The following is a 25,852-nucleotide window of genomic DNA, read 5'->3' as shown; positions in this document are numbered from 1 at the left end:
ACACCCTGCTCTGGACTGGGTTGTATTCTCCCTTAAAGAGTGGTTAGATTGGGGTTTTGCATTAGATACTCAGGTCAGGGTGGTAACTGCTACACAAGGTAATGGTGTACTCAATGGTGTAACGTTGGAAAATGTTGATCACTTCTCCTACCTAGGCAGTTAACTTTCCACAAGGTCCAACATTGATGCCAAAATCCAGCACTGCCTGAGCTCTGCGAGTGTGGCTTTCTCCCAATTGAAGTGCAAAGTGTTTGAGGACCGGGACATTCGCAGGGAAACCAAAATGCTTGCTTACAAAGCTATTGTACTGCCAACCTTACTATATGCTTGTGAAACATGGACCACTTATAAATGCCATCTCCAGCTTCTCGAAAGATTCCACCAATGGTGCCTCCGAAAAATTTTACACATCACTTGGGAAGACAGGCGAACTAATATCAGTGTACTGGAAGAAGCAAAGATCACCAGTATTGAAGCAATGATTCTTTAACATCAAGTTCGTTGGACTGGTCATGTTGTGCGGATGCCCGATGATCGTCTTCCAAAGCAACTACTCTATTCCAAACTTAAAAATGGAAAGCATAATGCTGGTAGTCAACAAAAGAGGTTTAAAGACTGTCTCAAGGCAAATCTTAAAAAATGTAGTATACACACTGACAACTGGGAAACACTGGCCTGCGAGCACTCCAGCTGGAGAACAGCCTTTACCAAAGGTGTCATGGGCTTTGAAGACACTCAAATTCAGGACGCAAGGGAGAAACATGCTAAGAGGAAGGCACACTTGGCAAATCCTCACTGTGATCAAGTCCCACCCAGAAACCAATGTCCCCACTGCGGAAGGATGTGTGGAATTGGCCTCTACAGTCACTTACAGACTGACTGTTAAAACCGTGCTTATGGAAGGCAATCTTACTCAGCTACGAGTGATCACTGAAGACACCACCCCCCATACAGAAATAGGGCAGAATTTTAGGGCAGAGATCCAGAGCCCCACTCAGCAGAATGTGTAAGAGGGCCTGAAAATGCAGCAAGTTTGGCTTACCACATTTTGAAGTAAGTGAAGTAACGCACATTAACATCATAAGACCATAAGCATAGCCCTGCCGGATCAGTCCATCCTGTTCTCACAAGGGACAACCAGGTGCCCATGGGAATCCTGCAAACCTTAGTGCAACAGGATTCTCCCTCCCTGCAATTTCTAGCAACTTGTCTATCCAGCAGCATCTAAAGAGGAACATTCTCATTCAAATAAGACTCAGGATACAGCAGCGGCCAGAGTTTTGATAAGTCTATGCCATTTTGATATTGTCTCACAAGTTCAAAGAGATCTGCACTGGTTAACAGTTCATTTCATGTGAACGAAACCTGCTACAGTTCCCTCTTCTACTACACAACCACTGTCCTCAGGACCTGTCCTCTCTTTCACCCAGCCACCTTAGCTCCAGATCTAGTAAAGAATTCATTCTTAAATCCAAGTTAGTCCATTAAATCTGCATCCCTAATCACAACTACTAGAGGGTAAGTCCCATTGAATGCTGTGGGGCTTACTTCTGAGGACAAATGCTTAGTTATGCCATAAAGCTGACTCACAGGACGTAATGGCAGGGGGCCCATTTGTGCTTAGTTAAATACCCACACCTGTAGAAGGAGGAAGATAAAAGAAGAAACTTAACTTGCATCATTGTGACTGGAAGTCAAGGACCTCATAAAAAACAGGATATTGCTAAAATTGAGCAATTGAAAACTTACCAAAGTCACTCTAGGTATTCTGTGTCTTTTTTTTTAAAAAAAAGAAAGGCTGACATTGAATCAGTGTAGCTATTATGCATATAGGTGTTTTTCATGCAGGCTTTGGGTAGGAGAAAACACCACCTGATATATTGTTGTTGTTTAGTCGTTTAGTCGTGTCCGACTCTTCGTGACCCCATGGACCAGAGCACGCCAGGCACTCCTGTCTTCCACTGCCTCCAGCAGTTTCCTCAAACTCATGCTGGTAGCATCCCGAACACTATCCAACCATCTTGTCCTCTGTCATCCCCTTCTCCTTGTGCCCTCTATCTTTCCCAACATCAAGGTCTTTTCCAGGGAGTCTTCTCTTCTCATGAGGTGGCCAAAGTACTGGAGCATCAGCTCCAGTACTTTGGAGTACTGGAGCCTGATATATTAATCACTATTAAAGGCAGGTAGACTCTTGAAAGAAAAAGAACACGTAGCAACTTTATTAAAAAGCTAGGGAGGAGAACACATTGCAGGAAGCTAGAGAGTGTCTTGCCACAGAAGTGGGTCATGATGAACTAGACTGGAAGAAGCCAAAGGGAGAAGTTCGTGATTCTCCATGGTTTCAGATGCCTAGACAGAACTGAAGTGCTTCATCAAATGAAATTTAAATCATTGTGCTGCTGTTTTCCAGCAGACTTGTCTCCTCTAAAGCCACTCCCCCCCCCATCTGTAGAATTCATTATCCCAAGAAGTACTGATGGCTTAACAATGGATTTTAGGAAAATTCATGGACGAGAAATATATATTTGGCCATGTTAGCCAAATATGGAGGGCACCAGGTTGGGGGAGGCAGCTGCTTTAGACCTAACCCTTTCAACCTTGGTTTTCACTCTTTCTCTTCCTGCATCATTCCTGTGAATAGTACACAGTGTTCCCTTTCTAAGCCCTCTATGTGGTTTTGTTCTGATTTCACATTGGTTCTTCTTTTCGACCAGCCAAAATGACAACATTCCATTGCCTCACAGAAGGTAAATTCCAAACTGAAAAGGATCATTCTAAGTACAAGCACAGTAGACCGCAGAAACAAAACTGGGCCTTTAGTGAGGGGAAGATACAGAGTAAACCCAAATGTTGAACAGGCATAATTACTCATATGCTTTGGTATTTTCCATTTTTGTCACAGTTTCCCCTTGCATGCACTTTTATAATCTGCTTGCCTCTCCAGAATGAAGCAACAAATTATGTGACAGCAGTGATAAAGCTGTGTCCTTGACATTGTGAGGCAATGCCATGTTTGCATTCTTACCAGGAAATGTGCTCTTCAATTTGGTGAGACATGCATTGAAGTAACAGCACTTAGGGCTAAGCTATAGATTTATACCTGCCTTGTTACAGAAGGATTGTTTTCAGTCTGTTTCACTTTCCTTCTGCAATGCAGTGTACACAGCACCTTATTAGTCCAACTCCCACCACCATCCCTGATCATCTCCTCCAGTATCCTGTTCTCACAGAGGCCAACCTGATGCCTTTGGGAAACCCAAGCACAAAGGCACTTACCCCTCCTGTGGTTTCCAGACATGGCTATTCAGAAGCATTACTGCCTCTGACCTTGCTTTCATAGGTCTCACTTCCTTTCTGCAGTCAGTGTAAACAGAACCTGATTTGTTCAGCTCCCACCATTGCCCCATTCAAGCAAGTTTCTCAAGCTTTGTAAACAATAGAAATGAGACTGTAAGACCATATTAAAGGTAAAGGACCCCTGACAGTTAAGTCCAGTCACTCTGGGGTCGACTCTGGGGTTGCAGTGCTCATCTCACTTTACTGGCCGAGGGAGCCAACGTTTGTCCGCAGACAGTTTTTCCGGGTCATGTGACCAGCATGACTAAGCCGCTTCTGGTGAAACCAGAGCAGTGCATGGAAACGGCGTTTACCTTCCCACTGGAGTGGTACCTATTTATCTACTTGCACTTTGATGTGCTTTCAAACTGCTAGGTTGGCAGGAGCAGGGACCGAGCAACAGGAGCTCACCCCATCGCGGGGATTAGAACCACCAACCTTGTGTTTGGCAAGCCCTAGGCTCAGTGGTTTAGACCACAGCGCCACCTGCGTCCCTATTACAAGAGGCCAAAGAGAGGTGAACATGCAACCCGCAAGCAACAACATTTATTTCAAAGGGCCTTCAGCTCTCTGGGGGGGTCTGTGGTTGCGTACACATTGCCATTTACTTTGGCTCTAGTGTGCTCCTACTGCTCGTGTTTGCAGCTGTGTACACATGATGTTAGCCACAATCCATATGGATCCTGCAGGTTCTTGAGAAATACCGCTGTTTGATGCATGTTCCCTCAAATCAGATTCTATCTGATTTGAAATTGTAAGCCACATTCACTTTGCAGTTAAGCTGAGGTGTGTACATTTAAGAAAGCCATTGCACATGTGCAGATAGTGAATGTGCAGACAACAGCTTCATGAATAGGAGTTTGGGGAGTTGCAGGCTTGTGGAAACCAAGCAGGTAATGCACATCGGGTGAAGATATCCATGCACCCTATCTGGAGTGGACAGGGACAGCATGGGCCTCTTCCATTTCAACCTAGCTGCAGAAAAGCAGCTTATCAGCTGTGCTCAAGGGCTCCAGCACGGAACCACACCCGCAGCTGTCCCTGGAACATACAGCTCCCTTATCTTACAAGGTACAACAAAAACCCACAAAGAACTGAGAGGGAAATGTGACGTCAGCAGCATCATGTTGAGCTTTTATAGGGGCTATCAACCTATTAAGAGTAACGTGACCTTCATGCAACTCTGAGTCATAACGAGTATATTTATTCTTCTACTACAACAACTCATGTTTCATAGAATCATAGAACTGTAAAGTTGGAAGCGACCCAGAGGAATCTAGTCCAAGCCCCTGCCAGGCAGGGATCTCAATTAGATCATACATGACAGATGGCCATCCAACCTCTTCTTAAAAACCTCCAAGGGAGGGGAGTCTCATGGGAGTCTGTTCCGCTGTTGAACAGCTCTTACTGTCAGAAAGTTCTTCCTGGTGTTTAGTCAGCATCTCTGTTCTTTTAACTTCATGTCCTAGCTTCCAGAGGTGGCCAGCTGCAGGGACAGTGATGGTGTTGGGCCCTATGGCAGTGGCACTCAGATCAGCTGTTGTCCTAGTATACTGCATGCTGGCACCAGGCCTGAGATGGACCTTTGGTCTGAGCCAGTACAGCCCATGATATAACTTTACAATCTCTTCCATGTAGGCGTGTACTGATAAAAGAACATTTACTTACAAGGGGAAGTCAAGTTCTTGGAGGCCCAAACTGATGAAATTCTTTTCTTCCTTAAAGTTCTTAACTGTGTGTGGGAGGCAGTGGCGTAGCGTGGGGGGTGCAAGGGGGGCCAGCCGCACCGGGCGCAACATCTGGGGTTAAGGCAAATCCACAGGTTAGGGGGCGCAAATCCACGGGTTAGGGGGCGCAAATCCACGGGTTAGGGGGCACAAATTACTTGCCTTGCCCCGGGTGCTGACAACCCACTCTACGCCACTGGTGGGAGGGAAACTGTCCGTCCCATGGGGACCAAGGACAGTGTCCATTACTTGTGCAGCAACTCAGAGGGAAATATCACAGAAGACCTGCCAGGAGAGCCAGTGTGGTGTGGTGGTTAAAAGCAGTGGACTCGTAATCTGGTGAACTGGGTTCAATTCCCCGCTCCTCCACATGCAGCTGCTGGGTGACCTTGGGCTAGTCACACTTCTTTGAAGTCTCTCAGCCCCACTCACCTCACAGAGTGTTTGTTGTGGGGGAGGAAGGGAAAGGAGATTGTGAGCCACTTTGAGACTCCTTCGGGTAGTGATAAAGCGGGATATCAAATCCAAAACTCAGAAAATGAAATCAAAAGATGGCTGGGTCTCTGACAGCCATCACTTCCAGACCAACACTTTTTGGGGTGGGATACCTTTAATGAATATTTACCAGCAAATTCAGGCTGCACAATTAAAATTGACTTGCCGCTCTTGTGCAAGAAACCTACTTCCCCTGCAAAAATCAGACATTTGAGGGGTTCTCGCCCAGATAGTTTTTATTGAATTTTAAATTATAAAGAGAGAACAGGACTTACAGGAAAAAAAGAAAGAGGTGGGAGGAATCATATACAGCCCTGGTTGTTGGGAGAGAGACAGGATGTGTGACCCAGTAGATTATCCTCAGTCTCTCAGAAGCTTTTGACCCCCTTGATCATGTCTGGAATAACTCAAGAGGGATGGGAGCTGGAGTGGTTCCACTCCTAATGGGAGGGTTGTCATCACAAAGTAGTAGATGGCTCCTGGACCCTGTGGCTTTTAAGTTGTTGGGTCCTACAAGGGTCTATTCTATCTCATATGCCATCGTCAGTGAAGCTCAGATGCTGACAGGAGGAGGAGAAGCAGGCACAGGGAGAGAACAGTTAACAGCAGAAAACAGAGAGAAGGGGGAGAGCAGCTGTAATCTGAGCTCTGACGGAGGGGACAGACAGATGTTGAGAACTGCGATAGTGGGCAGGACGTTGGAATGCAGGAAATACACTCTGCCAAATCTTGTAGGATTTCAAAAGTGGCAGAGACGATGAGCCGAGAAGCTCCGTCTTAGTTTGTTGTTTTAGCAATAAATCTGAAATAATTAACAGCCAGAGCCATCTCGCGTTTGTAGGAGAGACCAAGCCGTAACAGCCATTAAACATGTTTATCTGAGCATTTATCCAGATTTGCTTGCCCACAGCTTATGTGAAAGCTGTATGGTCCCCATTCTTAAGTGAGCCTTCATTCTGATCTGTTTGTGGGGATGTGATACAACCAAGAGCATCCATCTGGATTTGCCTGTGCAGAGGTTGTACATCTTCCTGCCGTTCAGTTGTTTAATCCCACACCTTTTTTTAGCCTGGGAAGTTTATGCCCTGCTGGGCGGATTAAGGGTGAGACAGGAGCACACCACCATACGTGGAAGCCTGACTGGGAAGAGATAGCCAACTCGGTTTTGCCAGAGACCCATCTATTAAAGTGCCAGGATCCAAAGCCAGCAAAGGTACACAGACTATAAATTTCCCCACCTGCCCTATTTCTGTTCTTTATGCTGCAAATCAGGTTAGAAAAACAGCATGTACACAGCAACTAGTGGAAGTTCCAAGAAAATTACCAGCAGATTCCAAAAGGATCAACCATCAATTATTATCAGTATCAGTATTAAAATAAAAACAACCATTACAGAAAAACAGAGTGCCCTCTAGACCAGGCATAGGCAAACTCCAGCCCTCCAGATGTTTGGGACTACAGTTCCCATCATCCCCGACCACTGGTCCTGTTAGCTAGGGAAGATGGGAATTGTAGTCTGAAACATCTGTAGGGCCGGAGTTTGCCTATGCCTGCTCTAGACTAAACTTTGCCCACTCCCCCGCCCCCGTGCCACTTCTGACAAAGAGCAATGAAACAGAAGGCAAAAGTTATGTCTTCTCTAGAGTCTTTTGCAATATGCTCCATGGCTGCCCCAAGTACCTTTTTTGGGGTGGGATTTGAGCAGCAGAGGAGCCCCACTTGCAAGGACAGGTTGGGTGGTTCACTCCAGGGAGAGTATGAGGAATGAGAAGGAGGGAGGAAGAGAGACGGAGAAGGAAAAGGAGAACTAGAAAGGGAAGAGATGAAGAAAGGAATGAGGGGAAAGTGCAGACATAGGAAGGAGGAATGGAGAGTGGCTACAGTTGGAAGCAAACAAAACTTGCAAAATGTACTCATATAGCATTTCAACTGCCTCTCTGGTGGAAATTTTTGGAGCCATGCCCTTGCCATTCCCAGTGGAGAGAGGTTCTTCCATTTACTGGCTTTTAAACCTGGTCATGGGGGTTTCCCCTTCTTTTCTCTCTCTCCCCCCCCCCCCCCGTCATGGGACTTTGCTCCCATGACTAACTAGTCATCTGTTTCCACCACAAACCACTTCCCCTTAGAGCACAGAAGACGAACCTGTGGTCCCCCATAGGTTGCTGGATTACAACTCCTGTAATCCATGACCATTGCCTGGGGTGAGAGGAAGTGGTGTCCAATAAAATCTATGTTGGGCTCCCTCCTTTAAATAATACCACCCACTACTGGGTACATAATAGGTCTCCTTTCCAAGTTTTAATCTGGCAATCCTGGAGGACACTGCAATAATGGGAATTGGCCTCATGAGACACATCCTCAGTAAACAAATATGCAGAAAGAATTGTTTGCAGTAGGGCCAGCAAACTTTTTCAGCCGTGGGCTGTCCCTCAGAGCTTGTGGGGGGGGGGGCGGACTATATTTTTTGGGGGGAAATGAACGAGGAGGCTCGAAAGTAGCACAGTGAAAGGCCCTTTTGAATAGAATCATAGAATCATAGAGTTGGAATAGACCACAAGGGCCATCGAGTCCAACCCCCTGCCAAGCAGGAAACACCACCAGAGCACTCCTGACATATAGTTGTCAAGCCTCTGCTTAAAGATCTCCAAAGAAGGAGACTCCACCACACTCCTTGGCAGCAAATTCCACTGTCGAACAGCTCTTACTGTCAGGCAAAGGTATGAAAAGTTATGGGGGGGGGGAGTTTCCTTAAATGTAACATTATATTTTAAGCTCGGTGTGAAGCATGAGAATGAGCTAAAACACTGTGTCTTTTCCACAGCCTATTCAAACTTCAAGAATATACACAACAAATTATGTAAATCTTACAGCCCAATGACAGCCCACCCCATCCTGTTTTCAACTGCTGGGTGGAGCTGGTATCCACAGTTTGTTGGAAATGTGTGGAAGTATTCCTATTTAATACTCTCACACTGCCACCTCGTGGTGCCTTTAAGCTATTTCTCATGTTTTACATTCCTTTGGCACTTCAAAGCTTTCATTCAAGGCCACTTACAGTCTACTCCAAGGCCACTACACACGTCTACTCAGTTGGTAAATAACCCAGTGAGTTAAATGATGCATACTCCCAGGTAAGTGAATGCCTAGGATTGCAGCCTAGATATGTTTTGTAACACAGCCTTGGGCAGTTCCAGACTGTTTGCCATTTTTGAGTGGGGTTCAGTCAGATACCAGCAAATTCAGGTCCCACATTTATAGTGAATTGGGAGGCCTTGTGCAGCAGACTCGCTTCCTTCCAAAAGAATGAGCTTTGCATGGTAATGGAAGTAATGGGGGGGGATGACTGGAAATTGTGGGGTGACACTTGCTTCGAGACAACGTCATCTAACTCCCCTCCAGACAAATCAAAGTGGATGTGCATGAAACAGCCCAAACTATCTAATCTCCCTGAAAACAAATTAGGATGAATGCTCAGTGAGCAGGTCCCCTGGACATTTCCCTTTGCCAACCAGCCCCAGCCGGTCAGCTCAAACACTTTTTTCTGTAAGGTAAAGGTAAAGGGACCCCTGACCATTAGGTCCAGTCATGGCCGACTTTGGGTTTGCTGCGCTCATCTCGCTTTATTGGCCGAGGAAGCCAGTGTACAGCTTCCAGGTCATGTGGCCAGCATGACTAAGCCTCTTCTGGAGAACCAGAGCAGCGCACAGAAACACCATTTACCTTCCTGCCGGAGCGGTGCCTATTTATCTACTTGCACTCTGACGTGCTTTCGAACTGCTAGGTTGGCAGGAGCTGGGACCGAGCAACAGGAGCTCACCCCGTCGTGGGGATTCGAATCGCCGACCTTCTGATCGACAAGTCCTAGGCTCTGTGGTTTAACCCACAGCGCCACCTGCGTCCCTGTACTGCAGGGATAACTATAGAAACCGCAGGGCCTCCAGTTACCCGGTCCATATTTCCATCGTGTCCATGGAGGGATGAAAAAAAACAATGAATTGTTTAGCCATCTTCAGAGGAAAAGCAGCCAGCTACAGTACATACCACATACACACACAGTGCACTTAGTGGCTGAACTGGGAGGTTCCTGGTTCAGCCAGGCTACGCTGGCATACCTCCCTCATTCTGCATCTTAAACTGGCATAAGCCCTGAAAAAGGGCTGGACTCTGGCTCCTCTCACCCTGACCCTTGGCCATACTGTCTGAGGCTGATGGGAATTGCAGTCCAACAACATCTAGAGGGTCACCGGTTCCCCCACTCCTGATCTATAGCAGTCATAAGCTATCACAGCTCTCTTTGTTCATTTGTTGGTTCTCCGCTTTGTCTACCTTTCTGTCCTGGTCTTCTCTTCTTTGTGACTGTTGCTGTGTTGGAGAAGTACATGCAACTAGTTGGCTCTGGAGAAGGACTCATCAGCTATCGTAGCAAATGTTCTGTGCCTAAGCACTGCCTTAGGAAAAGGCTAAGGTCACTTGGCTAACTGTTGGCTAGATCTCCTTTTCTTCAGCAAACAGTGGAATTGCGCAAAGGTCAGGTCTACACAATGATAACTGATGAACCAGGAAGAGCTTTTCAGGCACTCCAAAACCTGTGCCAAATTTTCAGTATAAAGCAGCGACAAAACAATTTCACATTTTCCCGCCAGCTTTGTATGAATTCGGGACCCCATATTGATAAGAACCAAATTTAGGTTGACACTGGGTTTTTGCTGCTGTTTCTTAACGCTGCTAGCAGAGATCCAAGTGTATAGACATAGACAATATTGCAGTCATGAAGGTAAGCTGCCGCCTGGTGGTCATGCTCAGAAATGCACACCACACTGTTAGATAAACATACGGTTATAGCTTTGAACCTTTGGGTTGTTTCTGTGTGTTTATTTGCAAGGACAATTCTCTGTCATGTTTTCAGAAGTCATTGTTAAATAAATAAATGCCTTGACTATTTTAAGGCTTGTTGAAAATGTCAGTCCTACTGTTTCAAGCTGCATTTTAGTTTTTGAGGTAATGGGACAATAATTATTTGGCATGCAAACCATGTCCGATATTTTTTATACATATTTAAAATCTTCTGAGGCCTTTATCTGGGTAGTCTCTTTATCAGCAGTGTGCTATTTAGTCTAGGGCTGAGGGAGAAATTTGGTGTAGTTCACCTTTCTGAAACAAAATGGGAAGTGAAATTCAGCCTTTGAAATTCATACAGATGTGAATTTTGTAATGTAGTTCGCCAGTCAAGTAATGCATCCAGATATGTATATATATACAAAAGTATACATAAAAATGCATATACCATTGAAAATACCATACAAAATACATTACATTAGGGATGTGCAAAAATGTGTGTATTAGGGAAATTCCCTGTCAATATATATTTATCTGTGGATGTATGTCATACGAGGAGAAATTTTCACTGAAATGATTTTCAGGAGCACTTTCTTGTTTGTTTTTTAAAGAGAAATCAAACTGATGCAGAAATGTGGAGAACTGATGCAGAAATGAGAGACTGAGAAAAACCATAATTGACCAATTTGCCCATCCCTAATTCAATCACAAGGGAGAGGGGTTCGTTTGTTTTTAAGTACTCGAGCCTCATATATAGAAGACCTCCCCTAAAGCAGATCACCTGCAGTTCAATCTTTCTGGAGCCAGGCATCCCCCCATCCCATTTTAAACTCTGCTTGTATTCTCAGAAAGGAAATACATGCCTATGGGGAGTGCACAAGAAGGATGTGAGGGCAAAATCCCTCTCCCACCATCACTGTCCATTGACTGGTAATTCAGAGGTCTGCTGTCTACATAATACGGTTTAGAATTTGGTCACTTGTTATCACTATATATCTCTGTTCTTCAAACTCCCTTTCTGAGGAGGTTCCTGCCCAGGAATCTAGCCTGCATTTTCCACAATGGAAGGAATTTACCCAGCCAGATGGGTGGGGTACAAATAATAAATTATTATTATCATCAGTGCTTTTTCTGGGGGGGGGGGGAATGCAGGGGTATGCATACACCTAAACATTTTGTGAATCTAATGGGAGAAGAAACTAAAAAAAAATAATTTTTTTTAGTGAATCGTCAGTTCTGTTGCTACCCCCAATTTCGACCTCATTTCCTGTGATGGTGTTTCCTGAGTCTCAGATGGAAGAGAGCGTTTAATGAGAGTACGGCTAAACATTTTTTAAAAAGAAAAAAGCACTGATGATTATTGTTATATTATTATCACTCAGCTTTTCTGCAGTCTCCTTATTCTCCTTTAGCAAAACTTTAATGCCTTTGCCATAGTCACTGGAAGAAAATCTGTAAAGCCCAGCTAGCCATTAACCATAGCTAACCTCTTTCATAATGAGGGAAGAGAACTTCAGAGGGCTTAATCCAGTCATAAATATCACGTGCAGGTAGCCCATGGATGCAAGTGGAAGCTTATTTCAGACTCCCAGCTTTAAAATCAATCACGGCCGTATGCATTTCAAAGGATTTGGCTTGGTATGTTCTGATACATCACCTGTTGCAGGAAACAGACAATTGCCATCAGTGAGCCCATAAATTTTAACTATGTTGTTTAAGTACCTCTTAAATCTGAACAATTAACACCATCACCCACAAGCGTCCCTTCAGACATCTATCTTTAGCTTTCCCAGTGGATGATGTCTCTGTTAGTTACTGTTAATTGAACTCTAAATCTGAAAGCTTCTTGGGATATAATAATAAACCTTGTTCTTTTGCTTTTTCCTTTTCAGCTAATAGCTGGGGCCAGCGTTTCCCAAACTTCAAAGGGCTCTGTAAGTAAAGACTTTTCATCAGTGGCACTGCAAGTCTTAGTTCTAATCTTTCATGCTTTCTGACGCAAAGACATCAAACGAGTCCAAAGAGAACTGCAATAACAGTATATTTAGCAATCATCTACACAATAAAAATGAGAAAATAATTATTTACGTAACGCATAGTTTAATAAACATTGGCCATTGCCTCCCCCGCTTTTTTTCTTCTTACAAAAAATCCCCCAAAACAAAACATAGGATTGTACAGTTCAAAAGTAATATCCAGAGCTCAAGGGACTGCTGGAAGAAAATGAAAAAGAATTAGAAAGTGTCTTATGTATAAGTCTTCAAAGCAAAGGCGACCAATTTATGTTTCGTTCTTACTTACTGAACTGTAGTTTGCATATTTTATTGTTCCTATCATCTTCCTTGTTACAATCCATCCAAGGAGTTCTCAAAGAACATTAAGTCCTACAAATAAATAAACTGTGAATGATGAGGAAGATACAAAAAGGCAACAATTAATATCAAAAGGCTGACTTGTAGGGTTTCATTAAAGCCTTTTTAAAGCAGTTCTTCTGAGGAAAGACAGTTTTGCATCAGAAGAAATCAGACGGCTTTAAAGTATGGAGATAATTTTATTTCTTGCTAACAACTGAATCATTAGGCACCTTTACAATTTTTATAACATGCTAGTTAGTTTATACCTTTAAAGCACTGAATGGCTTGGTACCATCTGCACTCATATGGTCCTCCCTGTACCTTAAGATCTAGTTCAGGAGTGGTCAGTGAAAGCAATTGAACAAACCACTGAGCCTCTTGGGCTTGCCGATCAGAAGGTCAGCAGTTTGAATCGCCATGACAGGGTGAGCTCCCGTTGCTCTGTCCCAGTTCCTGCCAACCTAGCAGTTCAAAAGCACACCAGTGCAAGTAGATAAATAGGTACCACTGTGGGTAAACGGCATTTCCGTGTGCTCTGGCTTCTGTCACGGTGTTCTCACCAGAAGCGGTTTAGTCATGCTAGCAACATGACCCGGAAAGCTGTCTGTGGACAAATGCCAGCTCCCTCGCCCTGAACCAAGATGAGCTCCACAACCCCATAGTCGCCTTTGCCTGGACAGTTAAGTCCAGGGGTCCTTTACCTTTTTTTAAAGCAACGTTTTAAAAGCATGTGTTTTATCTAAGGCTTTTCATGTTGCATGAAGTATACATGAAGGTAGTTAGCTAGCCTATATCTACATTTTATGTAACTTGCTCAGAGATTTATTTATTAAGCAGTCTATAAATTTTGTCAGATAAATAAATTGGGTGAACCTCAACAACATTTCAGTTGAATTTTCCCTCTCCTTCCCACACACATGCCCCCAAATCTGTTCTAGAGGGTTGGGGGAATTACCCCAAAACAGAATTAAGGGCTGTGCAGGGGGAGAAGAGGCGAAGATTGTTTCTGTTGCGCAAGGGGGAATTTTCACACTGATGCAACTATCTGTTTTTCACTATGTTGAATCCAGCATCCATTTTATGCTGGTTTTGAGATTTAATGCATGGTTTATATTGCTGGTGCTTTTGCTTTTCATTGGATGTGTTTATACCCTTCCTCCCAAATTGGAGCACAGGATGTCCACAAAGGGGAGGCCTTCCTGTACATACAGGAAGACTCCCCTTGGCAGATGTCTATGTCAATACATGGAAATGGAAGTCGGGGCAGCATGGTGTGGAACATGGAGGCATGGCTAACTAGCATGGTCCCATTGCCAGCTGAGGCACCGATTGGGTACTTGTGAGTTCATGTATGAAGGGTTCACATTTAGGGCAAACCTGTACAAACATGCATGTGAGAACTAACTCCAATGGACTGCAGGTTCTCATCAGAAGTGGCCTAATATATGGGCTGGAGCCACTATGCTAGCTTCTAAGCAGGTGGGCTGCGGTTGCTTATCAGAAGGAAGAACAAAGGCAATGGGGAGGTTAAAGGTAAAGGGACCCCTGACCATTAGGTCCAGTTGTGGCCAACTCTGGGGTTGCGGCGCTTATCTCACTTTACTGGCCGAGGGAGCCAGCGTACAGCTTCCGGGTCATGTGGCCGCTTCTGATGAACCAGAGCAGCACACAGAAACACCGTTTACCTTCTCGCAGGAGCGGTGCCTATTTATCTACTTGTACTTTGATGTGCATAGGGACGTGGGTGGCGCTGTGGGTAAAAGCCTCAGCGCCTAGGGCTTGCCGATCGAAAGGTCGGCGGTTCGAATCCCCGCAGCGGGCCCCCGTCCTCTTAAGTGAGATGGGCGCACAACCCTAGAGTCTGGCAAGACTGGCCCGTATGGGCAGGGGTACCTTTACCTTTACCTTACTTTGATGTGCTTTCGAACTGCTAGGTTGGCAGGAGCAGGGACCGAGCAACGGGAGCTCACCCCGTCACGGGGATTCGAACCGCCAACCTTCTGATTGGCTCTGTGGTTTAACCCACAGCGCCACCTGCGTTGGTGCAGGGCAAATGATGCAAGCTGCTTCTGCCTCATACGATTCTTTATATCAAAAGATATTATGACTACCCAACACTATCCAGAATGATGTAAGGTCTGAATTTAAGATAATGAAAATCCTTGGCAAATTATACGACATACTAAGAGCAGGTAAGTGTCGCCTTAGGCTTTCAGTAGGTTCTGGGTGTGTGGTGGTGCCACTTGTGGAAACTACCCAGAGAGCATTGACTCATGACAAGGCCTTTTTGGTGGTGGCTCCCCATTTATGAAATGCCCTCCTTGGTGAAGTTTCTCTGTCTCCATTACTAGCATTCAGGGGGGGATTTAAGAACATACCTGCTCAACCAGGCTTTGATAGATAACATATACTGTTCCCAGCAACCTTGAAATGATTAGCTAGGAAGAGACTTGACTGGTTTTAGATGGTTTTAATGCATTTAGTATCTAAATAAATGTGTTGCATTTTGCTGCTCTGGGCTCCTTTGGGAGGAGCGGTGGGCTATAGGATTAAAATAATTGTTTTTCAATGCAGTTGTGTGCCATACACAGAATTGCCTGTGTGGGTAGAGAATATGATGAATCATAAACAAATGTGGCATGGTGCAAGATTCAAGTATCCGTTCAGCCCAGTCTCACAGGACTGCTTCTAAAATGTAGGCAAGAAGGATTGGACTGGGGAAAGAGAGGACTTTGCCTTTGCTGGAATACTTACTAGGAGGAAACAAGCACCAATCATTACAGCCTTGATTTTTACGTCAAGGTCTACAGGAACCTGAATACCAAAGTTGGCTGTATTGGTAAAGATGTTATTGACAAATCCAGACCAATACTTGGAAATCTTGCCAATAGTTGACATTCCGTTTAGAGATTTTACCTGCAGGAAAGGAAAAGAACATATGAGAACTGAAAGGAATGCATGGAGAACATTCCTCAAATATTTGGAAGTGTGGGTGAGTGGGATTAAGTGGTGGTTAACTATGACATTGGAGCTATTTAAGAGAGCAAATGAATTTCAGAAATGAGAAGCTGTGTATAACTGAACATCAGAAAAGGAGAGTTCAGTTAAATGTCTAGTGTATAATCGCCAGCTGGCTTAAATTCAATATAGGTATTTTATGTCCAATGAAACCTTATCAAGTAATACAAACCACATTTTAATCTGGGCTGAAACTGACATAGCCATTTAATACAATAAATACATTGATTCGAGAGAGAGAGAGGGGGGGGGGAAAACTTCCTTCTATCTGCTTTCTTCAAATCAATGCACAAAATTCTTTTTTATTGACAGCTGATGGCACTGATCCTTTAATGCATTTGTGGTGTGAATACCATGGAACCCTTATTCAGTTGTCACCACTACCTGCCCTCCATACATCCCCTCCGCAAGAGCTGCTTATGGAAGCAGTAGAAAACAAGGCATATAAGGGAGTGAAGCACTAGCCAATAATTTAAGTGACATTCAGAGGCTGAAAACTGCAGTCAGCTTAGTTTAAATATTTTGAAAATGTGAACATTAAAAAAGGCAAACCTCATAGATAGCTTTATAGCAGATTTTAAACGTGTTTTTGTTCTGCTTGGCACTTGATCGATAGCTTTCATGATTTTAATTGCTGCTGCTTTAGTTCTTAATTTACTGGTCTTATTTTTAATGCTTTTTTGAAATATGTCTCTTACAGCACGTTCGGAGTTCAGTGGGGCTTCCTCCCAGGCACAGGACTGAAGTCTTACTGACTTTTGTGAACTGCTTTTATAGTCCTAAAAGGTGGACTAGAAAATCATTAAATAAATAAATTACATTATTTTGATGTGGACATTTTCCCCCTCCCTCTGAAAATGCAGCACACAAGACGAATAAATTGGTTTAGTGAGGGCTGTCATTTTAATTCATTCCACCTCTCCCTGTATTTTGCAAACTGAAAACACACAAAAATCACACTGTTATCAAAAGTACCTCAAAGTCAACATCTCCAAAACAACCACATGTTGCACAAGGGCCAATTATCTTCAACACATCTTCATTGCTTTCATTCCTGATAGTGAACTTGGGCAGGAGAGGGTCCCATTTCTGCACCACGTAGCCAACTGTAGTCCCAGGAGGAGACTGAACTTCTAACTATTGGACAGTGAAAATAAAAAAGTCAATCTAACCAGTGGCTTTTGAAGATAATTGCTGAAGGTTTTAAGAAAATGACATCTGATGGGTCAGGGGCAATCAATATGGTGCCCTATAGATGTTGTTGGACTACAACTCCCATAAGCCTCTGCCAGCATGGCCAATACTCAGGGATTGTGGGAGCTTAGTCCAGCAATATCTGGCTATCCCAGGGATGGCTACCCCTGGGTTAGCTCTCCCAGCCCCCTGTTCTGGTCCCAATGCAAATCACCCCTCCCCATGCCCATAATTAAAGGGAGGAAATATTGGTGTGCTTCCTAGCTATGCAATTGAAGCTATGCCTAGTTTGGACCTGAATTCTGTCACCAACACCAAAGGAACCCGGAAACTGCAAGTCAAACTGCCCCTTCTCAGTCTGAAAGACCACGAAGGAAGAAAAATGTGCACCCAGTAAAAGCACAATCTCATGCACCCATTCTCTGTGCACAATCCCCCTTCTGCAGGATTCCTTTAAAGAAGGGCAAATGCAATATAAAGGGAATAAATGGGGTGCTTATTCTGAAGCACATTCCGTCTTTCAGATGAATGCACACTCAGGTGCAGTTCTAAACCGTCGCCATCAGAATGCGCATACAGATGTAAAGGAAACGTGCAAACTGATAAAAAGGGTTGCTACTAGGATTAACTGACCTTTTGCAGGTAACATGGAAAGCAGCAGCTATTACACCTTAAAGGTCTGTTGACTGTGATCACCTCTTGACCTGTGTTGTCTGTAATCCTTATGGTAAAAGACCTCAGCGGCGAGCAGAAGTTACGATCAAAGCAACCATTTTCTTCCACTGCAAAGTAAACTCTTTGTCCCAGGTGGTTTTTAATCTCATACTTGCTGCAGGTTTCAGTCCCAAGTATAACTAAATAAAGCCAAACAGGTAGAAATGCATTTAGCCTAAAAAAGAGATTTTTGATGACTGTTTTGATTCAGCAGTGTTACATTTGAATTTGATCCAAGGCTAATTCCTTCCGGATTAGATTTTTATTTTTATTTTCTTAAAACAACAACAGAAAATACGTTTTATAAGGTGTGTTCTTTTGAGAGAGAATGTCTTCAAAAATATTGTTATGTGCGGTTTTTATAGAGGTAGAAATAGACATTGCATCTTGGTGCAAAAATGAGGGACCAGGTGGATGGGTCAACGTACAGTGGTACCTCGCAAGACGAATGCCTCGCAAGACAAAAAAACCCGTAAGACGAAAGGGTTTTTTGTTTTTTGAGCTGCTTCACAAGACAATTTTCCCTATGGGCTTGCTTTGCAAGACGGAAACGTCTTGCAAGTTTGTTTCCTTTTTCTTAACACCGTTAATACAGTTGCGACTTGACTTCAAGGAGCAACTCATAGAACGCGGTGTGGTAGCCTTTTTGAGGTTTTTAAAGACTTTGGTGATTTTTGAAGCTTTTCCAAAACTTTCCCGACACCGTGCTTCGCAAGACGAAAAAAATCGCAAGACGACAAAACTCGCGGAACGAATTAATTTCGTCTTGCGAGGCACCACTGTAAGCAAAAGGGATATGGGTTAGAAGTAAATGGACCTGGCATCTCTAACAATGGTTGAGCTGGAATGTCCAGTACCTTGTAGAAGCTCCACTTGCTGGTGAATAATGATCTGGTCCAACTGTTCAGAAATGAAAATAAATAAGAAAACGTGAAAATTGTGGAACATTGAAAATATCTGGAGATTTTCATACTCAACAGCATCAAACACTAACAAATAATAGTGTGTTGCATAAAATACTAGATGCAGTACAGTATAGTATTTATTTGTATCTGGCATTTATACAGCACCCAATTAAACCACAGTATGTCCTTTGGGCTGTTAATACCTTTATGTATTTAATTTTAAAAAAAACCAACAAAATTCAAAGACAAGCAAAACTTAAACAGTCACAACGGAAACAAATGAGTATAACCAGTACATACATCAGCAGTGTAAAACCATAATAAACTCTACATATGGCTGCAGTGTTGCTTAACTCAATCTCATTCATGTTGGGTTTCTGCTTATAAATTTGGGCAGAAAGTGCTTGTAGGGTAATATTATAGTTTGCTCAAGCAGGGGTGGAGAATAGAGGTGTGTGTGTGTGTGTGTGTGTGTGTGTGTGTGTGTGTGTAAACTGGCCTACTGCATAAAAGTTTTTTTTTAAAAAAAAACACACAACCAAAATGATCAAGGAAATGGAATAACTCCCCTACCAGGAAAGGATGGTCAATCGGGATATTCTTAGTTTAGATGAAAGGAGAGTAAGAGAGGGCATGATAGAAGTTTATAAAATTATACACGGCATGGAGAATGCACCACAGCTAAGGAGCACAGAGAAGCTGCAACTGGAGAGAACTGACCTGGAGTAGCGCCCCTGAGGCCAATCCTAAAGTCCAGGCACGTTCACATGGAAGCAGGGCATCCTATGCCTCTCATGGAGATAGTGGGTAGAGTTTTTCCCCTTCCCTCATAACACTACAACTTGTGGGCATCCCATGAAGCTGAATGTTGGAAGATTCCGGACAGATAAAACAAAGCACTTCTTCATGTGCTGTGGAATTTGCTCCTCAAAAGAGGCAGTGATGGCCACAAACTTGAATGGCTTTTTAAAAGGATTATATAAATTCAGGAAGGACAAGGCTATTGTCCATGATGCCTATGTTCTGCCTCCTCTGCCAGAGGCAGTTTACCCCTGGATGCCACCTTCTGGAAATAGCAGGTGGGCAGAGTGCTCTTCAACTTATGCATATTTCCCAAGTCCCCTGGGAAAAAATGAGAAGTCCCAGGATCTTAGCAGCTGTCTTGGGTGCCACGATCTCATGCTCTCTTGCGTGACACTCTCACCCTTTAAAAAGTGCTTTGTTGGAACCACGATCTTGTGCAGTGCCCAAAACACAAATGGGCATTTGTGGATGCTGTGCAAGTTCTTGCCCCCCAAAAGCAGTTTTAGGGGCAGGAGCGAGGCGCATGTCTACATGACTTGCCCCTGAGCACGTCCCAGAAGACGCAAGTCCTGGTTTCAGATTGGAAAAAGGTAGAACGTATGCTTTTGTCCTGCTTGCGGGCTTTCCACAGGAATCTGGCTGGTCATTGCGAGAGTAGGGTGTTGGATTAGATGGGCCACTGGGATGATCCAGCAAGCTGTTCCTTTAAAAAGTGCTTTGAAAATTTACATTCCTTGTCTAATTAAAATATACTTTTGCCTCTCGCCCTGCCCACCATTGGCACTTGACTCCAGTAATGTTGCCCAGAAGGGAATGTGGTCTTCAGGCTGAAGCATGTTCCCCACTCCTGCCTTAAGACCTGAAGTTCTTCCTCAATGCAGTCTGAGAAGCAGGGAACTGAATTCTATCCCATTCTAACCACATATGGGACATATGAGCATTGAAAAAAACAACACCACACAAATAAGGAATTTGATGTACAGTGGTACCTCGGGTTACATACGCTTCTGGTTACAGTCACTTCAGGTTATAGACAAATAGTACCTTGGGTTAAGAACTTTGCTTCAGGATGAGAACAGAAATCGTGCAGTGGCAGCGGGAGGCCCCATTAGCTAAAGTGGTGCTTCAGGTTAAGAGCAGTTTCAGGTTAAGTTCTTAACCCGAGGTCCCACTGTATGTCCACATCAGAACCGCATCAGAATCAAACACATGGTTGCAAAGAATAGCAATTCCTTTTCCAGTAATGCCCTTGGCACAAGCACTTTTGACAAGATGCAAGTTTGTGCCTTTTGTTGTCTCTAGGTTCACCCCCTGTTTCATGCTAAAGAAAAGGCAGGAGAAAAATTGGGGCAACCTCCAATTGCAATTCTAAAAATTTGCTCTCTGAAGCAGCTCTTGCCCTTGTTGTCGAACAGGCTTTCTATTAACAATTTTCATGGAGTATTTGGAAGTGTTTGATCACATATGATATTTCCAGGCAAGAAGCCTCAGATCTAAGTACAGTGATGGTGTGACAGGAGTTCTAAGGCTCTGTAATTTAGATTTGATTTCACCAGAGTTAGGGTCCAGCTAGAAATCAAAAGTTTTGCTTTTCAGAAAACCTCAAAGCTGACTTCTTTCATTCTACAAATCTGAGCCTGCAGCAGAATATCAGATGGAATAAGTGGGTCCTTTGCAAGACTAGCTAGACAACAGCAAACTACCTAAGAAAGATGGTTCCCTAAACGTTTGCTCAACTCAAAACATCAAGCAAAAAGACACAAATGTAGGTAGTAATGTTGGTTCATTAGGGGAGGGGCGAATCCCAAAATCTACAGGATAGTAATATCTTTATTAGATCAACCAAGAGCTTTCAATTTATTCAGAGTTCTTCATCAGACTAGCTGTTCAGCAAAATTGGGGAGAGAGAAAAAACAGGGCACAATCTATACCTCAAAAGTCTGCAGGTGGATTGCAGAAGGCTTGCAGACAAGCTTCAAGAGCAATCCAGGTCTTGGGGTGTTTGTGAGGTGGGGAGAGGGATAGGAAATCTGTGCCCCTCCAGACATTGATGGATAATTCCCATCAGTTCTTATTTCCCATCATACCTGACCACTGGCTGTGCTGGCTTCAGCAGATGGGAATCTGGAGAGCCACAGTTCCTCTGTCCCTGGTTTGGCAACTCTAGAAAAAGTCGTATTTCAGAAAAGAAATAAAACAAAAATTCTGCATGCATCTGAGCGACCTACCTATGACACTTCATCATACCAAGAAATGAGAGCGAGTGTTTAGTTACCTACTGTAGAGGAAAGGTCAAGCAGAGGATGGAATTGTCCAATAGCAAAAACACCACTCCATCCCCAGTGGAGGAAGCAACACCGGCCAACACAGTGTCCATGCTGTGTTGATGTGTGGCATCCCTGAGGCACTTGCAAAGGTAATTCATAACTACCCCAAAGGGGGGGGGGGAATGCACCATCTGGAATTGCTATGCTTCTGAGGAGAGAAAAAAATGTTTTGAGCAGATCTGTAGTGAAATGTGGAGTAAATTCAAGGGAAGACAGATCATCTCAGGGAATCCCAAAGTGAAAATTATTATAATCTGTTGCTGCATTTTACGGAAGCACAAAAAGATAAAGGCACAACAGATCATTTTGGAAAGGTGGAAGTAAATCTAAAAGGGGGCCCTTCAAACACATCTAATATATAATTTTAAAGTTACAGTAGTTGGAAGTGGAACAGGACCTGGCTGAGGTATTCCAGACCAGGAGGCAAACCGGCAGGAGGCTGGGCTTGTTTCCAGACAACGGTAGTTTCTGAAGTCTTTGTTTGAGCTGGAGGCTCTGGAGAACCGGGAAGAGGATCTTGCATTGGTTTCTGAATTTGGCCTGAAATAGCTGCATGAAAACGTTATAACAGTTTTTAATGAAAATAGGTCCTAGTTTGGTCAACAACAACAACCTGATTGAGACACTCCACGTACATCATGTGAGACTCACAGATCACACACCCTCTGTGACATCTTCAATGCCCTTCTGTTCAATTCACCTCACACCACATTGTAGCTTTGTTGCTGAAAAGTCTGAAGCAGGGAACATGGTCAATCGTGCAGACTGGTCCATTAGGGTGAAAGGGGCACTGCTCCGCAAACCTCAGCCAACCCCCAACTGCCTGCCTTCTTACTTACATCCACTCCAGGATGTACAGCAGTCAACCTCCTTCTCCTTAGTCTCACTGTTGACCGCATTGAACTTAGCAAGGAAGAGGATGGGGACAAAACCAAAAATTATTTGACTCTGCCTGTCATTGGCTCTTGCTCCATCTGCCTTTGGCCTTTCTGCCTTCTGCCATACAGGCAAAGAATCCTGGGAATCCCAGTGTTCCCTGGGAAAAGGCATTGCATACTGCCCACCGCCTCAGCCGCCCTACAGCTGAGGGGGAGGCTGTGGAGAGGCTCCATGCAGCACGCCCTGCCTTGGCTTGGCCTTTCCCCATGGGCGGTTTGTTCCGCCCCCAGCTGCTGGGCGCGTGCGCTGCCCCAGACACCCAAGCAGCTGGCTAAGCCACTGCCTTTGGCTCGAGGGTTGGATAACTCCATACCTTCTAACATTTCTCCCATGAAAATAGGGATGTCCTGAGGAAAAGCGGGACATTCCAGGGTCAAATCAGAAACCAGGACAGCTTCTCTAAATCTGGGATTGCCCATGGAAAATAGGGACACTGGGTGGGTCTGGCGTTTACTGTTAAACCACTATGAGGATTGTAGCTCTTGGAGTAAATAGGGGTTTCCTAACAACTCTGGGAACATGCTACAGTTCCCAGAATTCTTTGGGGGGGAGTCATCAAAGTGGTATGATACTGTTTTAATTGTATAGTGCAGATAGTGCTGAATACAACCTGCATACCCTGCAAAGGGCCTTTATCTTTGCCAGCCCTGCTTCATTCTATTTTCACGGCTTGACCAACTCTCTTCTATCTCCTTTCATGTCAGAGGAAGCTTCATCTCTGCCTTCTCTGATCATGCTCAGCTCGTTTTTTAGAGACGGAAGGTAGCCCATCTGAAGAAACCTTGTGTGACAATGATGTGTCTTTTACAATTTGGACATAAACCACCAAGTTACAGTTTTTTGCTGTTGTGGGTTTAGAAGAGGCCCCTTTGCGTTATTTTCCATTGTGAGCATGCCTGTTTCATCGTGTAATTGTATTTTGATCTTAATTTATCATTGCAGCCACAGCTTTCCTTCAAAAGCTCGAGACCCCAGGAAGAAGGAGGAATCCCTTTGAATTTCTATCTGGCTTTTGAAAAATGCATAACCGGGGCATAAATATTTCATATGCTCTCCAGCATCATTTTACCTCACAGAATCCTGTCGTTGGCCAAACTTGTGTTTCCTGAAATGCCGTGAAGTTTTATTGGCCAAGTACAGGTGTCATTTTTAAAGAAGGGGCTGGTGGGGGAAAGTGAAGTCTGCCCTGTCACTCAGATTTAAGCTAGAGAAAATCAAGCAGCAGGTGTACTAAATATTCATGGAAATCTAAGGCAATTTGAGGAGTGGTATACATTATTTTGTGCATCTGCAAAGGTGGTACATGAAGGGATCCCTATTCCAGTAGTTTTCCACACACTTATCTATGCTGTAGATAAAGCATATAAATTGCAATGTTTTAAACCACTGGCTGCTGATTAGATGTAGATTTATGCTTTATGTTCCTTTTCTTTTGGGATACTTTGGTCCAAATGATTTTGCTAACTCCATTAAGCACCATTTTACTCCTTATCATTTAAACAGAATGTTACATTTTGCACAGCGTTTTCCTCTTGCCTTCACAATAACAATGCATTCCCCCCTCCCATTTTACAGATGGGACAACTGACTTTTTCTACTGCATCAGAAAGTACCTACATTCACCCCCCCCCCCAAGATTACAACCTACTTAATTGCATGTGGCAAGAAGTGCCATAAAAATTACCCAGAAATTAAAACTATCCATATTAAAATAGCATTTCATGTATAATTTTTTGGCGTGTGATCTTGTTAGTACTTCTAGAGAACCCTCGTGCCAAATTTTTTAACACCTGTGCTATTTGAAGAGACGGGCTGGTAGATGTGAGAGAAGAATTTGACTTCATTTTTAAGTATAACATTTCATTTTTATTCTTTTTAAAGGGAAACGGTTTGAAAGGATTTCCAGTTGCTGGCAATTTTCACCTTTAATGAGGAGTTAGCTGTCTCAAACTAAAGGGAAGACATGGCACGAACTAGCCCCTTCAGTCTGATTGCACTCAATTGTCCTTCAGACGCTTGTTAGTGGGGATTTTGTCAACCATGTTCCAAATGATCAGTACTTGCTGACGCAATAATTCTCCGGTGAAGTGTGCTTGAAGGATGTGAAACTTTGAATGGAAGCATGACCTTTCTATGTTCCCTATTGTTTAATAAATAGCATGTATGCAAAAGCAGGCAGGTGCCGGTGTAAGGATACAACCAACATCGCACATCTGTGAAGAAATGCATGCTGAAGTTTATATATTATAGCTGACATTCGATTTTATTCCGCCTCAGTTGCAGCATAGTCAGAGCTGAAATTACCACTCCTTGGAGTTGTCACTTTCCCATTTAATCAGGTGGCTGATTGCTATATACCATTAGGGGTGGGTTTCTTTTTTATTTCTCCCCCCCCCTTTTTTTTTAGTAAACATCCCTTTATGGGTTATATATAATCACTTACCTTGAGAGGCCATGAAGCTGCCTGATTCACTTCTTCAAAGGAAGCCAGGTTAAAAGAAAAGGCTTTTCTTGTTGCAGCAAGGGAGGGGGGAAAGCACAGCATGCACAAACTTCAGAAGGTGTCTGTCTACTTCATGTCAGGTTACAAAAGAACGGCAAAGAAACACATCGCCTTTCTCGTATTTCTGATCACTGCATTTTATGGGTATGGACAACAGGGGGAGACGATGCTTGCAATCAAGATACACACAAACACACACACACACACACACACACACACACACACACACAGGAGCAAGAAAAATAAACAGAGCACATAAAGAAATTAAATTGGCCGATTCTGTGCTTTTATCCGCCTGGAATTCAAACCAACCTTTTGATTCTATGTGTTGTTTGTTTTTAGATCTCAGTAGTCTAGCTCCAGAAGGGGCATCAGCTAAAGAAGCATGGTTGGTGACTTGATGTCTACCCAAAGCTAAACACATTGTTTCCAAAAGTACAGAAGCATGTGGCAGATATGTGCAAGATGGGAGGTTTCATCCTCCTGTCATCCTTTACGGAATGAAATTTTTCCCCAAGGTAAAATGCCCTGCACACTGGAATTCAAGAAACTGCTATGGAAATGGCATTTAAGTATGGAGATCTGGCTTCACAATAGAGACCAAATCAAAAAGCTAATGGTAGCTCTAAAAGCATTGGGAGAGAGTAACCTTGAGTTGTGCCAGCTCGCATTTCTAACTCAAGTGACCAAGTTGCCATGG

General features: G+C 43.8%; 1 protein-coding gene across 1 annotated transcript; it reads right to left on the bottom strand.

Annotated features, from left to right (window-relative positions):
- Positions 1–12,515: 12,515 nt before the first annotated feature.
- Positions 12,516–25,266, bottom strand: PLSCR5 (phospholipid scramblase family member 5). Its single transcript, XM_028728481.2, has 8 exons — positions 25,093–25,266; positions 22,108–22,259; positions 18,532–18,574; positions 17,594–17,814; positions 16,742–16,903; positions 15,503–15,664; positions 12,696–12,778; positions 12,516–12,607 (listed from the first exon to the last, which is right to left on the bottom strand). The coding sequence occupies exons 1-7, from the start codon at positions 25,103–25,105 to the stop codon at positions 12,740–12,742; spliced, it is 792 nt and encodes a 263-aa protein (XP_028584314.2). The 5' UTR covers positions 25,106–25,266; the 3' UTR covers positions 12,516–12,607; positions 12,696–12,739.
- Between the last annotated feature and the right edge of the window lie 586 nt (positions 25,267–25,852).

This window comes from Podarcis muralis, chromosome 6 (genome assembly GCF_964188315.1).
Source record: "Podarcis muralis chromosome 6, rPodMur119.hap1.1, whole genome shotgun sequence".
NCBI lineage: Eukaryota > Metazoa > Chordata > Lepidosauria > Squamata > Lacertidae > Podarcis > Podarcis muralis.
This window is presented reverse-complemented; position numbering and strand designations above follow the sequence as displayed.